This window comes from Rhopilema esculentum, chromosome 12 (genome assembly GCF_057945365.1).
Source record: "Rhopilema esculentum isolate cy_ngs chromosome 12, ASM5794536v1, whole genome shotgun sequence".
Classification (NCBI taxonomy): domain Eukaryota; kingdom Metazoa; phylum Cnidaria; class Scyphozoa; order Rhizostomeae; family Rhizostomatidae; genus Rhopilema; species Rhopilema esculentum.
The window spans coordinates 3,996,829-4,012,969 of NC_142826.1; the positions used below are offsets into that span (position 1 = coordinate 3,996,829).

General features: G+C 36.7%; 1 protein-coding gene across 1 annotated transcript; it reads left to right on the forward strand.

Annotated features, from left to right (window-relative positions):
• Positions 1–304: 304 nt before the first annotated feature.
• Positions 305–9,761, forward strand: LOC135681829 (ficolin-1). The gene is made up of 2 exons (XM_065196462.2): positions 305–781; positions 5,950–9,761. The coding sequence occupies exons 1-2, from the start codon at positions 487–489 to the stop codon at positions 6,603–6,605; spliced, it is 951 nt and encodes a 316-aa protein (XP_065052534.2). The 5' UTR covers positions 305–486; the 3' UTR covers positions 6,606–9,761.
• Positions 9,762–16,141: the final 6,380 nt, after the last annotated feature.

The following is a 16,141-nucleotide window of genomic DNA, read 5'->3' on the forward strand; positions in this document are numbered from 1 at the left end:
GATCCTGCCGAGAACTGCGAGGCGACGTGTCCCTCTAGTTCCTTCCCCATATTGACACTACTAGTGCTTTAAATGTCTAAATCTCAAATATATATTTAGGTTTAAAAAAGGCGCTTGATGCAAAAAGGTATCAGCTAGAGCCAATAAAGATTGAGAGTAAAGCATACATTAAGTAGCCTGCCCCTTTTCGCATTCCGGACTTTAAGACCAATTTGGGTATGATAATTGTGCTAAACCCCTGTTTATCATATATGCAATGTTTGAAAACAGTTCTATACAAAAAATTGGTACCAGAAAGAGTGGAAGGTTTGTGGACAAACGACCCGAGGCAAAAGCCCTCCTGAATCGGAATGTTTGTGTTAGATATGCACATAAATTATTCATGCATAATTTGCTGCGTACATATATTTGTAGGAACAAGAATTGGAAAAGCTATAAAATCCAAGACAACACTAAAATGATGATTGCATTTGATTCAAGGCAACCATGAGGTTACATATTGTAGACCTATTCTGGCTTCAGGTTCATATCTTGCTTGTCAAAAGCAACTTCGTTACATTGGGCAATTTCTTTCAGCAAACGAAAAATGGCAACGAATTCAACTTAGATATGGATGAAGCCTTTATAAAACCAGAATTTTTCAATTGTGGCAGGACAGCCTCTTGTTCTGGTGTTTTCAAAAGCCAGGATAAAGGAAATTACCAAACAAATACAGAAGATACTCCATTGGAGGAAGGTAAAAGTGTCACCTCTTCATGGGAGAAAATCAAACAACCCAAAGGTGAGTGTTTTGCTCTGTTTAGCGTTGGACAACCGTAAAAGCTCTAAAACATGTCACAATGGTAAGATAACTGATTTAGAGGATACAACATTTTACACTTAAGCGAAATCTTGGATATAGTTTTCTCATTTTAGAATTGTGTTAGCAAAGACCATTTACTTTGCCTTTGGAAAAGTAATTGTGGAACTTTTTTGTGCCGAAATTTTCAAAGTTCGCTGTATTTCTTAAACTTTAATAAAATAAACGACGCTCTGATTTAATTGAATTGTTAGTCAGCATGGAGAGGTTCAGAAGAAACTCAATGAAAGGAGTATGTTGAGTGATCGATTGCGAGTCTTGACAGAATATATTCTAGACCCTTATAGTGGCTGTATGCTTGAAAACAGGGGTTTGAAGTTTTCCTAAAACTGCTGCAGATATCAAGAGGTTAGCGTTGAAAATCCTATAGCCAAGTGGTTTGAATTTATCATTTTTAGAATATATTTGATCTCTGTATATTGCCGCACATACCTTTGCTTGATATTTTCATTAATTTTACAAATTTTCACCTTGCCATTACAACAATGTTACTATTTTCACAAGATAATATCATTGCTGGGAAGATTGTGACTGGTAGTTACCGTATAAATCTTTCCACGGAAAGTATCAAAGTTCAAAACATAAAATGCAAACGAAAATAGATTTATAATGCAGATATGCTAGCAAAAATATTCATAATAGCGAAATTAGGCTTTTTAGCTACTACATCTTCTAGTTGTTTACTTAAATCTAGTGCCATCTTACAACCTGGTAAAATCTCATAGTACCTTCAATACGATTCACTCTGAATTGGCTGAATGCTGCATGAACAGGTGTACAGTTTGGTTGCGTCAGTAGGACGTGTTTTTCATCGCACTGCAAGTTCTTTTCACATCGATTTACCAAAGGGATCGATCGAGATGAATTGTAATGATGAGCTTATTACACATGCAATTAATTATATCAGAGAAAAGTTGAAGCAGCGACCAGCTAAAATCGCATTCATACCGACGTGCTGACACTGGTGATCAACTCGAAGAAATGGGAGTTATCTTCCGATATGTCAAAAGAAGACTCATTCTTCATATCTGACTTGGATGAGGATGAAACTCTTCCATAACGGAGAAGGAGACTCGATACAGTGATTTCGAAAGGAAATAAGTGGAGAAGCAGCAGGAAAGTGTCAGGCACGGCGCAGCCATTGGTCTAGCAGTGGCTATAGCCCCCCCCCCCCACATTCTTGCAATAGAAGGCTGAAATTTTTTTGCAAGGTTTAATCTAACGCAACTTTGGATAGTTGGATATTTTCTATGTGCTTTATCTTGTTCAATGATATGATGTATTTTCTAATTTGGTTAGCTTGGTGTTTTATTACCTTTTTTATAGTTATTTATATCTTCTTTTAACCAAACTCAGTATAAATAAGCAAGCATTTTATAAAAGGGGCGTTTTCCGGCGTTCTAGTGAGAGTGGCCTCAAAAAGTTTCGGGCATGCCCATTTCAGCCTTCCACTCTTAGACTGGTGCGCGGTCCCTGAAAGTGCTTTTGCACCCCGCCATGACAGGCCTCCCTCGACTATTATGAACTTCATCCGCGCCGAGCTTGAACAAACGGAGCTACGTCTCGCCAACAATATCATGACAAATCTGGAAGGAAAATATCTAGAATAGGCAACTAATGAGAAAGTGCTTATTAAAAGGTTCACAAGGAAGGTAGATTTTCTCAAATCAGAAATTCAATCTAAGAACAATCTACTTTCAAGTTTGCCTAGAAATATGGAATATAGCAAGGCCAATTTGTAAAACATTCAAGACGAAGACAAAGGTAGAGAGTGCAGAAACAAGATCTTACACAGACAAAAGTTATCAATGGAGACAGATCATTCCAAGAGACCTTGAACGGAAAGAAGCCATCAAGTGAATGCGACTGGCATGCAAGTTATGAAGATTTTTCACCGCTATCTAACAAATTTGACCTGCTGTCATCGCTGGAGCTGCAGATCATTTTTGCAGAAAGTTGTCAGTAAAGTCACAAGAACCTAAAAAAGTTACAGCAAGGAACGAAAGAGTTATTTGCAACGATTTAGGGAGAATCTCACCAACGAAAAAGATCACCATCGTGTCATCGATCGAAAACTAGCAGTCAAAACCAACCCAGGATTGTATTACTATCGTCGGCGAGGAATATTCAAGGATTCACAATGAAGCGAGCAATGAACGATGATCAAATGTCAAGTCATTTTCAGGAGCAACAGTGGATTGTATGAACAATTATGTTGGCCCAACGATAAAGAAGAATCCAAGACAATAATTCTTCAATGTGGTACGAACGATTTAAGAGAATCCAAACCTGCATGCAATATCGCTCAAGATATCATCGAATTAGTTAGAACATTAGAAACAGGGAATAACGCAGTCATCATTTCAGGGTTGGTACCCCGGGGCAACTCTCTTAATGTGCAGAAATGGTACCCCGGGGCAACTCTTAATGGTACCCCGGGGCAACTCTCAAGGCCACTGAAGTAAACAAGTTGCTGAAGCAGATATGTATAAGTAAGGACTTGAAATTCATTGACAACTCGAATAAGCTTCAATTTTATTTATAACCTAAGGTACTGACTAGAAATCGAGGGGGTAAATACAAACAAAGAACATCCTTTCGGTATGGAACCTGAGAAGCCTGATCTAGCCAGCGCCAGTAATTGTAACGCCCCAGCAGTGGAGGATACTGCTGTAGATACTGCGCTGGACCTACATGACACCACCTATGACAGTGTTGGAAAATCAACATTGAAAAATCTACATAGGTCAATCTACGTTTAAAGAACATAGGTCATATGACTATCGAATATCTACATATAAGTTTCTTTACAAATAAATCTGATGCTTTAAAAGAGTTTCATTGAATGTTGATATTCTAATGGTTGCAAGAGCAAAAATCGATGATTCTTTCCCAAAAGGAAAATTCTATAATGATGGGTATGCTGATCCACTGCTAGGTTGAAAAATAGATATAATAAAAGCCGCACTGCTGAATATTGGGAAGCGTTTCTTCGACAGGGTAATTTTAGTGTCAAATTCTTTAGAAAGAAAAAAAGAAATCTCTATAAAAATTTGAATACTTCTGGTATTACTGACAACAAGAAATTTTGAAAAATTTTATAACCTGTCCTTTCCGATAAGGTCTATCGAATTCAAAATTACCCTCATCGATAATAATACGATGATTGCTCCAAATCGATGCAGCTTATTTTCAATAACTGCGCTCAAAATGGTGTCTTTAAGAACTTGTTGAAACTAGCAGTTGTAATTTCCCTTCTTAAATCGGAAGAGAAAACCAATTAGAAAAATTTCAGACCGGTGAGCGCATTGCCAACTGTTTCAAAGGTTTTTGTTAGACTTATGGATAAACAGATTTGCGATACGTCGCTTTTATGTGGTTTTAGTAAAGGGTACTATGCGCAACACGCATTGGTTAGAATGCTCGACGAATAGAAAACACGCTTAGATAAAGGAGAAAATGTTGGTGAAATCCTAATGGACCTATTCATAGCGTTCGATTGTATTAAACATGACCTCCTAAAAGCAAAACTAGATGCTTACGGAATCAGCAATGAAGCACTGTGTCTTGTTAACAGCTACTTGGAAAACATGGTTAACATCATTCAGTACCTACAAACAACTGTCCCACAACGATCAGTTCCTAGTCCCCTGCTCTTTAACATCTACATAAATGATTCACTGCTCTTCTTAATGAATATCTCTTTATCTGCAATTACGCAGATGATACAACCATATCTGCGCTCGATAAAAATCTTAATAATGTAATTGTGAGGCTAGAGAATGATTCAAGTACAATTATCCAATGGTTCCCTGATAACTTTATGAAATTGAATACGAACAAATGTCATTTATTTATTCTTGGTAGAAGTTCTAATCAGCAGGTAAAAGTTAATGTAGGAGATTCTATCATAGAAAATTGGGAAGAGGAAAAGCTACTAGGTGTTGTGATAGAGCATCATGTTGTTTATAATTTGAGAAACAATAATAAATTTATGCTACCAAGGGTAAGAACAACCATTAACGGACCCGAAACTATCAAATATAGGGGGCAGCGTCTTTGGTTCTGTTTTTAAAGTTTAATATACACTTGAAATTTTATGTATTTAATCTTGTATGTATTTTTTGATGTAGTAGTTTTAGCAGTTTAGTTGGATTAGCTCATTTCACTGTAAATAGCTATGTGGCGCCAACTTTAAATAAATTGAATATTATTATTATTATCATTATTATTATCTTGAACATGGTAGGTATACCTGGAGACATGATTCTGTACTTCTATATTTGGCTAAAACCCTTTCAACACCTAGAAACAGCTCACTTTACGCCGACCTGCCTTCATTTCTATCACCTTCTTTAATCACAGGCGACTCCTATCGACCAGATCTTGTCTTCGTAACTGAAGATCGAATCCTTAACATGCTAGAGCTTACTGTTGGGTTCGAAAGCAACATCGACGAAAACAGTATTCGAAAAGCTAGGAAATATAGCGATCTTATCAAGGAACTGAGCCCTGCCTATAAACGTGTTACCTTTGTTAACCTTTCTATGAGTGCCCTTGGCATTCTGGGAACCTCATCTACCTCTCTCTCTGACATGCTACACCAAATTAATTTTGACACAAATCAAACTAAATCCATCTTGATGAAACTCATGAACATTTCTATCCGCTGCACCTACTATATCTTCTGTCGTCGAAACAAACCATGGCTAAGCCCCGAACTAATTGACTTTTAAATATTGTAATGCAGATAAGCCCATTATATGATGCCTGTAAAAGCGAGTCGTATAATTGTAAATTTAAAATGTATTCAATGAAAATGAGATGTTTAAAAAAAAATTATTATTATTATTATTATTATTATTATTATTATTATTATTATTATTATTATTATTATTATTATTATTATTATTATTATTATTACATATTTCTCTCTCTCTCTTGACTACATATGAATGACGTATCAGCATTCTTTGGCTAACAAGCACAATGATATTCTAGCATGTTTATCGCAAACTCTTATTATATTTTCCCTTGCATTGTACAGAGTTCTTTGCATAAGAGTCTCATCAATTTTGTTGATCCAACAGATTGCAAAGATCTACTTGAAAGACGTAACAGAGAAAGTGGCGTCTACAACATCACAAAACCAAACAAGCAAGTATTGGAGGTTTACTGTGATATGGAAACAGACGGCGGAGGTTGGACTGTGATACAGCGCCGTATTGATGGCTCAACCGATTTCAACCGTGGCTGGTCTGATTACAAACATGGATTTGGCGATGTTGAGAAAAATATGTGGATCGGCTTAGAGAACATGCACTCTCTTGCTGGTCTTAACTCTAACACAACTCTTCGCGTAGAACTAAAGCATCGACTTAAAGGCGACGAGCTATTCTTTGCAAAGTATGGCAGCTTTAAGATAAGCCACGAGACTGATGGATACCGTATTAGAGTTTCTGGGTATTCAGGAACGGCTGGTGATGCTTTCAACGTGGTCCCGTCTTATATGGCTAATAACAACATGGTATTCACTACGAAGGATCGTGATAATGATAATGATATTGGTAAGAACTGTGCGAATGATTACAAAGGTGGCTGGTGGTATAACGGATGTCATAACTGCCAGCTGAATGGGTTATTTCCAAGTACAGCTACATACAGTGCTAGTTTTATGTCCTGGAGAACAATTGATGATCTCCATGGCAACATCTATTTTTCTGAAATGAAAATCAGACGTAACTAGAATCGAGCGGCAGAAGGCGGCCTAGAGAGAGTCCGAGCACGCTCCAATTTGCGAAGAAACGATCTTATAGAACACGCCGGGGATGTAAGACATGCAGCAATCGAATTTCGCCATTCTTGACTAGAAGTGGCTTTTTGATAAAATCGCTAGCAAATACCTTTTGTTGCTTTTGTTCCTCTTTATATCAAACTAAGTCCAATAACCTGTAGCTTTTCGGATAAGGGATAACGAGACCCTTCGAGACAAAATTTTTTTTTGATAAAACTCAAAAATTTTGAAATGAAGATCAGGTGGGATTAGAATCCATTTGCTGAAGACGGGCTAGAGAGACGCTGAATCCGCTTTCCGCCGCTGCACTGAGTATTCACTTTCTTTTCTTGTCTTCTAATCAATATCTGTACATAAACAACATTTAGCTTGACAAATTCAACAAGTCAAATTTTTATGTAACATTTGTTTAGATAGTATTCTTCTAAGCAAAACCATCTCAATGATCTAATCTGTTGTAAAATCTTTGTCATTTTTCTATACTTTCTCGTTTGTTCAATCAGTACTTTGCCCTTCAGGAAACTGCTTCCCATGCAATCTTTTTCAAACTGTTTGTTTTTCGAAGCTTCTACTTCTGACCTGCAATCCCACCTGCCTTGATACTGGATTCCCGATGCTCTCTCCGTTTAATGGTGTCTACTTTTTTGTGTTTTACGTTTTCAGTGCGTTCACTTTCAGTCCTATATTTTCTAATATTGTTTTCTCTGTCTATAATATCACTATTGCTCATAGTTCTTCCACATGATTTGTCATGGCGTAGAGAAGATGCTTTCTGTGAAAAAGTGGTTCTCACTTTTTCGTATCCCGAAAATTTACGCTCAACACATCCATTACAACAGGAAATAAGAATGAGCTTAGAGATGATCCCTGGTGCAATCAAGCATTTGCTTTGAACCGATTTGAATCTCAAAAAACCGTTTGTAGAGTTGTCTTCGTCTAAGTTTATTATTCTTAATAGCAGATCTTTTCCTCTTGCACATTAATACACTGTCTCTCTAGGCCTTCTATTATATACCTCTTCTAATTCTAAAAGTCTTAATACAGCTAGTTACCCCGATTTTTTCTATGTAGCTGCGTAATGATAAAGCAGTGTATATTCGCCTTCATAAATTTTGAATGTCAGGAGGGTCTTTGAGACAAAGAATTTTGTCCGTCATTTCGGTAAAAAATAGCTCTTCGCATATAAGGATATTTCTAAGGTTGCTAAAAGTTTTATGAAATCTAACTGATTATCCATGAATGGTAGCTTCGTTCGAGTAAGCAGGTTAATCTTCGTACAATAAAATGAATAATCCGAATAGGCTAGTCGTTATTTCCACCGTTTTAATTAGCTCTAGATATCATTGCCTCCTTTATGACATAATTATCTTTTGTCTACGTAACCAAGATAGCTTGCTCATCTTTTAAGTGAATCAAACTGTGTGGGTGTTTTTTACCGGCTTTATCGATATCAGAATCAACTTTAGCACATTTGCCTTGTCCTTCATTCATTCACATTCGCACAGCACAAAAAATCATAATTGTATATAGGTTAGTATATAGGTATGTTAATTTAGTTTAGCAGTTAATAGGGATCACAGGCAACATACCTGCTAAATTTCCACATGCTTCTTTTCCTCCACGTTTTAAATATGACTCTCTATGTTGGAAATAGTTCATTTTCTAAATGCCTGCTCACTTCCAAGAAATACTAGAACTGCGCAGATTTCATCGAGTGAACACCAACGCTAAATGGGCCCTACTCTATACCGCGATCGGTAAGGGGTCTCAGGTACCTGGCATCAGAGAAAGATGGATACTTGCAACAGAAAGCCCATCCCATGGTCAAACCAAACTTGAGGGTAAAGTTTCCAATCTTATATTGAGTCGTTTATAGAATGGTTTCTTCACTTGAAATTTTCATTTATGTCAAAAAATCAAAGGCATTGATTTGTCAAAGATAGATAATCTAGACATCTAAAATCGATCTCCATGTGTTACAATAAGAAAACATACTATAAATGAAATAAAAGAAACTCAGAAACTGTTTATGTAAATTTTGATATGCATGTTGTTCCCAAACATTTAAAAAAAAACTAGACAACAGGTTCTTTTCAGGCTTGTTTGCCCTGAGAGTGCTGCTAAATCACAGGTTTGTCAACATATTTGGCACTAAGCTACCCGGTATAGAATAGAGCCCTATAAGAATATAGGCTTGATTGCCCTTGTGGTATTACAATGCAACAAACAAGGACGAAGCCATAACACGTTTTTGAGTGTCTCACTCTTTTAGGTTGGGGTCATAAGATAATCAATCTTGCATGCTGACTTTATGCTTTCCTATTTCAAAATTCAAACTTTAGTGCTATACTTTGAATGTTCAACTACTACAGAATGTGAATTCGTTGCCAATGTTGCGAAAAGGTTACAGGGTGAGAAAATTGCCTTCCTTGCTCGCCAAAAATCTTGTATGGGGCGACGGACAAAGTTTCAGGGATTCAGTGCCCCCTCGTACCCTCCCTTTTCTGACGCCCCTGACAGCAAATATCATATCATCAAGATAAAATGCTATTGACTTAAAAGTATGTTGAATACTTTTTTGGGCAAGGTAAATAAAAATAATGCAAATCGGTGAAGAGCAAGATAAAACAATTAAAAGCCGAAAGCACCACAACAATTTATTGAAATGATAAAAGATTAAATGTATTAATATTTTAACGGTGTACTATGTCTTTCTTTATTTGCATGCTTTTCTTCGCGCTTTAATTCGAGAAACGCATATGCGTTTTTGTTATTGCTAGGAGCTTTGCTATGACTTTTTGAGGACAATCTATCTCCCTGCCCCCTCTAGGTGGGTCTTTGTGTCGGGGCTTGCCTTTTGGTGCCCCTAAGGTATGATTTACATTCTTCCTTTAACAATGCCATATGGTAATTGCTCGAGGGCATATCACTCCTCAGAAATCTCCTACGCTTTTGGCAAATATCCTTTTTTCGAGAAACTTCCCAAAAAAGACCTTTTGTTTAAAAAATCTCCTACTACTGAAAGACTGATGCACCCCTAGCAAATGCTCATTTCCCTTGAGTATATAAACTTGATGTTTGTGTAGCCTCCTTTTCACATGATGCATGATTGCCTTGCACTGGATTGCTAGTGGGCAACAAAATCTTTTGCATGTAAAACAACCAAACTAACTTGATGCTAAGTTCGGCTGCATTCGTTTCTCTTGCTAAGTTGAGCACCGAAAGTTGGTTAGATCGCTTTCAGTTCTTTCACTCGAACTTCGTCCTTTTCAAACGAGTTCGTCTTCTTGAACAGGCACGGGACACGCCTTCCAGAACAAAGCATGGCTGTAATGCTGAGATACCAATGTGTGTGAGTGTGAAATCTTATTTCAATTCGAAATAAAACTGCTTCTTGTTTTCAAGTACAAAATTAAAAAAAACTAATCTATACTACAGTACACTTGAATTCAATCAAACTTTTAGCTGTTATCCAAATGTAAACTTTCACCCTTTGTTCTCATTTATCGTAAGCGTCGCAAGGCCCTCATCGGCGATGATGCCGACAGTTGAGAACCAGGCTTTATATCACAGGGCTAGAGAGCCCAAAAGATGAAGCCTCGACCAACCAAAAACCGGCACGTAAGTGGTGATAGGGTGGGTGGGATGATTGGGCCAACTCTAATTTTGTGAAGTTATTTTAGTAACCGGAAAGCTACTCACAGTATCTAAGGAATTATTCCCATACGTATTTACGTCAGAAAATCATATTACATAAGGCTAAACCCGACAACTCCCTCAATCCATAGAGAAAATGACAGAACTGTTAAGGTTCTTTAAGTAAAGGCTTAGTGAAAAAATTTTCGAAAAATTGAAATCAGCTTATTGTCAGTCAGAAATTTCTCACCCTTGACCATCCCAAAATCTTTTCTCAAATTACGTCCCTGATCATAATTGGAATCATTCATTTTTTACTGTTTCTTCGAGCCAGAGAGTATGTGTCTCTATCTTCAAAATTCTTTATCAGTTGTTTGATAGGTCCAGTACCATAGGAAGCATAGAATTTTTTAGGGTACGATTTTTTAGTGCAATAGGAACAAATAAGATTATTCATCGAAAACTTAAGATTTTAATAATTTTTGGAGGGGGAGAAGCCCTCACCCTAAGTGCAACAGTAGCTACAACCCTGGATTTATTTGCTTTACACGGGTTTTTGTTGATTGCCTACGCTGTGATATTTTTTGGCGGTTGCTTCAACTTTAGGCAAGCTGCATTTAATTTAAGTTGTTCAGTTCACGGATACATGGGACTAGCGGGGTCATAGTTACTCCAAAAATTCATTGAAAATTATAAAATGAATCCAATTGCTCTTGCTTTTTAATATTTTTAGATATGGCTTTATCACATGCTTTTTCAAGACCAGAACGGTAGCAATTGTCAAGCTACAACATTCTTTACTTCCGTTTTCATTTGTTTTGACTTTCTCAAATGTTCCAATTGAGACAACAAGGGGAATCCAAAAAACAGACATTATCTATGTTACTCGGATGCCTTAAATAGGCATAGTTCTTCTGCTTGTATGTGCATAATTTTGAATTAATGGTGCATAAATTAACTGTGCTTCTGTCTTTTGATTTTCGTGCTGAACTAGATGTAGACAAGGCGAGCAAGGGGGTGTATCGTCACCCATTGAGGGAATTTATTTGATCTACTCTATTTGGTCATTTTTGATACTCTGATTACGAAAATTGATGTTACACGTGGAAAATTCGGTGCCAGGAAGCCTCTGTTTCATGTTATTACCTCGTTCTTATCGAAATTTGAACGTGGAACAAAAAGTTGTAAATCAATTGATTCTCATCAATTTGGATACGCTGATTTCGAAACTTGATCTCATACGGCGGACTTCTGAACAACGCATTGTTACCTTTTTGTGCTAAATTGTCGTTTTCATGCATTTCAGCTGTACAAAAAGAAGTGCTTTAAAATAATAAAATTATTGCGTAAGGCAGTTTAATGCGGGTAATATACATCTAACAATTTTGGCATCAACATTCTAGTTCCAATTATCGTCAGAGTACTCAGATGTGTTGCTATTTATCAAAATAATATATTGATTCTAATTAAGAAGCAGTTCGGCAACATTATCTGGATGGATGTCTTTACTCCACAACGCGTTATCGACTGCATCCCGACCATGATTAACTGGAATGTCAATGTTTATAATGAATACTTGTAACTGTGGAAGATAAAAGTGGAAATATGACAGAATCACGTGGAATACAAGCATTAATTGCAGTAATTGAATAGGAACTTGAGAGGAATCCGTCAATGCTAGTGGCTGTGGAACTGTCGGAGAGAAGGCAGCCAATTTAATTAATAAGACCTTTGTGCCAGACACGATCAAAGACTTGTCAAGAGAAATTACTCTATTCTCACCAATTGATTCCGGGGCAGGAAACCAAACATGAGTGCCATAAGCTAGAACAACTCCAGCAGGTTTCTCCTGGTGGAAATCATAATTATGGTCGGAATGGTTAGTTATATTTGCTTTTGTTCAAATGTTATTTCGAAGAAAGAGTATCACATTAAACCTCTAACAAGCCGATATCAAACCACAGCACAGTAAATAGACGTGCCTAATAATTTTGTAATGCAGCATGTTTCAACCTTAGTAACAACATTTAACAATTTCTTTTCCAACTACCTATGTTATGTCATTGTCAGTATAACACCTCCGTTCTAGCGTTTAGTCCCGGGAGGGGATGTCTTGGATAAATTTGACGGGAATGTGCCTTTCAGATAATTGTATGATCTTGTCCTTGAATATAATTCTTGAGACAGGTTACCTGTCCTTGAATAAGATCTAGATGTGCCTCAACATTATTTGACTGGTCATACATTTAATTTTATCTGATATTGGACAACACTTTCGTTTTCCTGACAAATCTGACCTGTCCTGTAAAAAGTAAATTCAATGAGCAGCCAAGAAAGGGATAAAAGAGGTAAGCCAGTTCTAGAATTTTCAGTCAGAAATGAGACCCCATTGGCAGGCATATCCCCCGATTCCGGGTAGTCAGTATATTAAGAAAATCTCGAGGCAGGGCGTTTAATGAAACGTTTCCAGCTGTCATGGAAAGTTTAAAAGCAACAGTCTACGTAAAATGAAAATTAGGGAAGCAGATTTTGTAGCTTGAAATATTTATAAAATACCATTTTCTGTTGTATGAGAAAAGTTAGCATAGTTTAGAAAAGCATTACGATATTTGCTGTTGGCAGGATAATGACAGACAGTTAAATGTTGTCAACAAGAATCCAAAGAAGAAAATTTAAGCCTCATATTAATAGATCGGACTCATTATATTATCATCATAACATTTCAGAAGATTTGTCAAAAGTTTATCTTTCTTCCAATAAAAGTTCTAAACTAAATTCTAATTTGGTGAAAACATTGCAAATTGTAGCTACATCAATCGCAGTCTTTATTTTGACAAAAAGCCTTGATTTTTTCTGATGAACATACGGCTCATTAATTTTGAATAATTTGCTGCCTCGAGGAATGAACTTTTTTACGGATTCAGCCCTTCGCAAACATGTATTTATAATAATAATAATAATAATAATAATGGAAACTTTTCATTTTGAATTCCTTTTAAAACTACAATTACAAATCTCACTATTACAAGGTAATTTGTAACTGGCTAGCCTGTGTTTACAAAATGAAAACTATTACATCGTAGTAATGAGAAGAAGAAAAAAAGAAAAAAAATGTTAAAAGGGGAGTAGCTCTGGATTAGTCCAAGTTTTGTTTCTACAGCAGTATATATAGTATGTGGTGCGAATGGAGATGCTTGTAAGTTTGGAGATGAGGTAGCGTTTCTGTTGATGATCAATGGACAAAGAGTCACACATGTCGATGAATGAGCTGCAGGAGTCGCCAAAAATACCAAGTGAACTGATGGAAAGATTGACAAACGAGACTGACTTAAACTGACGTTTTAAGTCAGATACGAGGGTGGCATATTTCTCTAACTTTCTGACAGCATTGCAGTTGAGATTTGTTTCAAAGCCTATGGTTAGCTCTAAAGCGTACAGATAGTTTTCCTTAGTTATGATAATAATAATAGTAATAATTTTTTTTAAACATCTCATTTTCATTGAATACATTTTAAATTTACAATTATACGACTCGCTTTTACAGGCATCATATAATTGGCTTATCTGCATTACAATATTTAAAAGTCAATTAGTTCGGGGCTTAGCCATGGTTTGTTTCGACGACAGAAGATATAGTAGGTGCAGCGGATAGAAATGTTCATGAGTGTCATCAAGATGGATTTAGTTTGATTTGAGTCAAAATTAAGTTGGTGTAGCATGTCAGAGAGAGAGGTAGATGAGGTTCCCAGAATGCCAAGGGCACTCATAGAAAGGTTAACAAAGGTAACACGTTTATAGGCAGGGCTCAGTTCCTTGATAAGATCGCTATATTTCCTAGCTTTTCGAGTACTGTTTTCGTCGATGTTGCTTTCGAACCCAACAGTAAGCTCTAGCATGTAAAGGATTCGATTTTCAGTTACGAAGACAAGATCTGGTCGATAGGAGTCGTCTGTGATTAAAGAAGGTGATAGAAATGAGGGCAGGTCGGCGTAAAGTGAGCTGTTACTAGGTGTTGAAAGGGTTTTAGCCAAATATAGAAGTACAGAATCATGTCTCCAGGTATACCTACCATGTTCAAGATAATTCATGCAGCTAGAGACTATGTGCTGTAATGATTCTGATTGGAGACAGAAAGAGCAGGCAGATGACTGAGTAATTGACCATTTGCAGAGGTTTTTCCTAGTGGCAAGAGTGTCGTTTAGGTATTTTATGGTAAAGTTGTGAGTGTTTTTTGGTAACTTTTGCTGGACACTAGACCAAAGTTCATTAGTTCCCTTAGAAGCAAATTTTAAGATGCACGAGATAATAAATCCTTGAGATGTAAGAACGTTTTCAATGCGGTTTTCGTGTTCACTTTGGATGGATTTGAGAACTTGTTTGGTGTTGCGATAAACGTCATATTGTATGTTTGTACCAGTGCTAGAGTCTTTCCATAAAGAGCGAATCTCTTGGTTTGGGGACAGTCTTAAAGAGTTGCGGATAACTGTTTGGCATTGTAAGAACTTGGTAGATGGAAGAATGAGATTGATGCCAAACTTCGATTTTGGAATGACGAGGCTACTTAGTGAAGCACTTATTGGTAGCTCGAGCCATTGTCTAACAAAGCTTGAAACATTATTGTATAATCGTACAATCGAGCATATCAACAACAAGTGTGGCCCTACAACTCCAAAACTAAAAGCTAAGTCAAATTACAAGTTTAAAAGTTAAGAACAGTTACATATTTACAAAAAAAAGAAATAATGTTTTTAGTCAAATAAATGCTTCTTTAAGTTAAAACAGAATGTCGTGAAGCTAGACTGAGATTTTATTGATCCAGGTAATTGCTTCCTGCTTCCTGCAGCCTGAATTTGCTTCCTGCAGGCTGAATTTTAAACTAAAATTGACTTGATCAAGTTATTAATTTTGATTTTCATGAAGGTTAGCCAAAAATGACTCTATAAAATTAGAACCTGGAAAATCTTTTTCACGACTATAATTTAAGACAGGTATGTCTAATTAATCAAAGTAATACACCATTCGACTCATCGTGAGAAGAGCTTTCGATTGAAGTATATTAGACACATTTTGGTGAAATCAACGAGTTACGTTATGACGTCACTGTTTGAAATTAAAAGCAATATATTGTTCGTACTGCTCTGATATAACTGTTATGTGCTCAAGTCACTGTCCTAACAGAAATAAAAAAGTAGCATTATCGTTAATGATTTCAACTGTACCAGATGAGATCGTGATGTGAAGAATCATGTTGTTTATTACCTTTTAATTAGTTAATCCATATTTAGTCACCAAAAGTATCAGTTGCACTATCTGGTTCTGCGTCATTGCCTGAAAGCAACTCGGATTCTGATTCAGATTAATATGCGTTGTTACTGACATCTTGTTCGTTGGAACGATTAACTCGTAGAGCTATCATGTCATTGTGTATTGCTTGCAATTTTGACAAAATTGATTCTAGCTGCCTTGCTAAACTGAAATTCCATCTATGCGATAAAGAAGATAGATGAAGCCGTGAAAATGGCTCCACACGGAACATTGGTAAATTGCTCTTCGACAAAAATGTGCCAATTAACCCTCATCAGGAAGACTCTGTATACTATTCCCCTTTATTGTAAACCATTTTGAGGACCTTGTTGCTGCAAGGATTTGCTTGATACAGCGCGACAGATACATTTGTTGGTGAATTTCATTAACTTTTGCATAAGCTCTAGGAAACATTCAGCCTGTAATCCAAAATCATAAATTTAACCGGCAAGCTCTAGAAAGAGTTTTCTTCGCTTTCTCCAACGCTGAGACGTTTTAAATGACCATAGGAACCATCTGCACCTGTGAAGGCATGTAGTTGTATGAGG

Excerpts from the sequence above, each read along its gene's own strand:
- LOC135681829 (XM_065196462.2), top strand. The coding sequence starts at position 487 with ATGAGGTTACATATTGTAGACCTATTCTGGCTTCAGGTTCATATCTTG. Across the intron at positions 782-5,949 it reads GAAAATCAAACAACCCAAAG|ATTGCAAAGATCTACTTGAA; the intron begins GTGAGTGTTTTG and ends TTGATCCAACAG.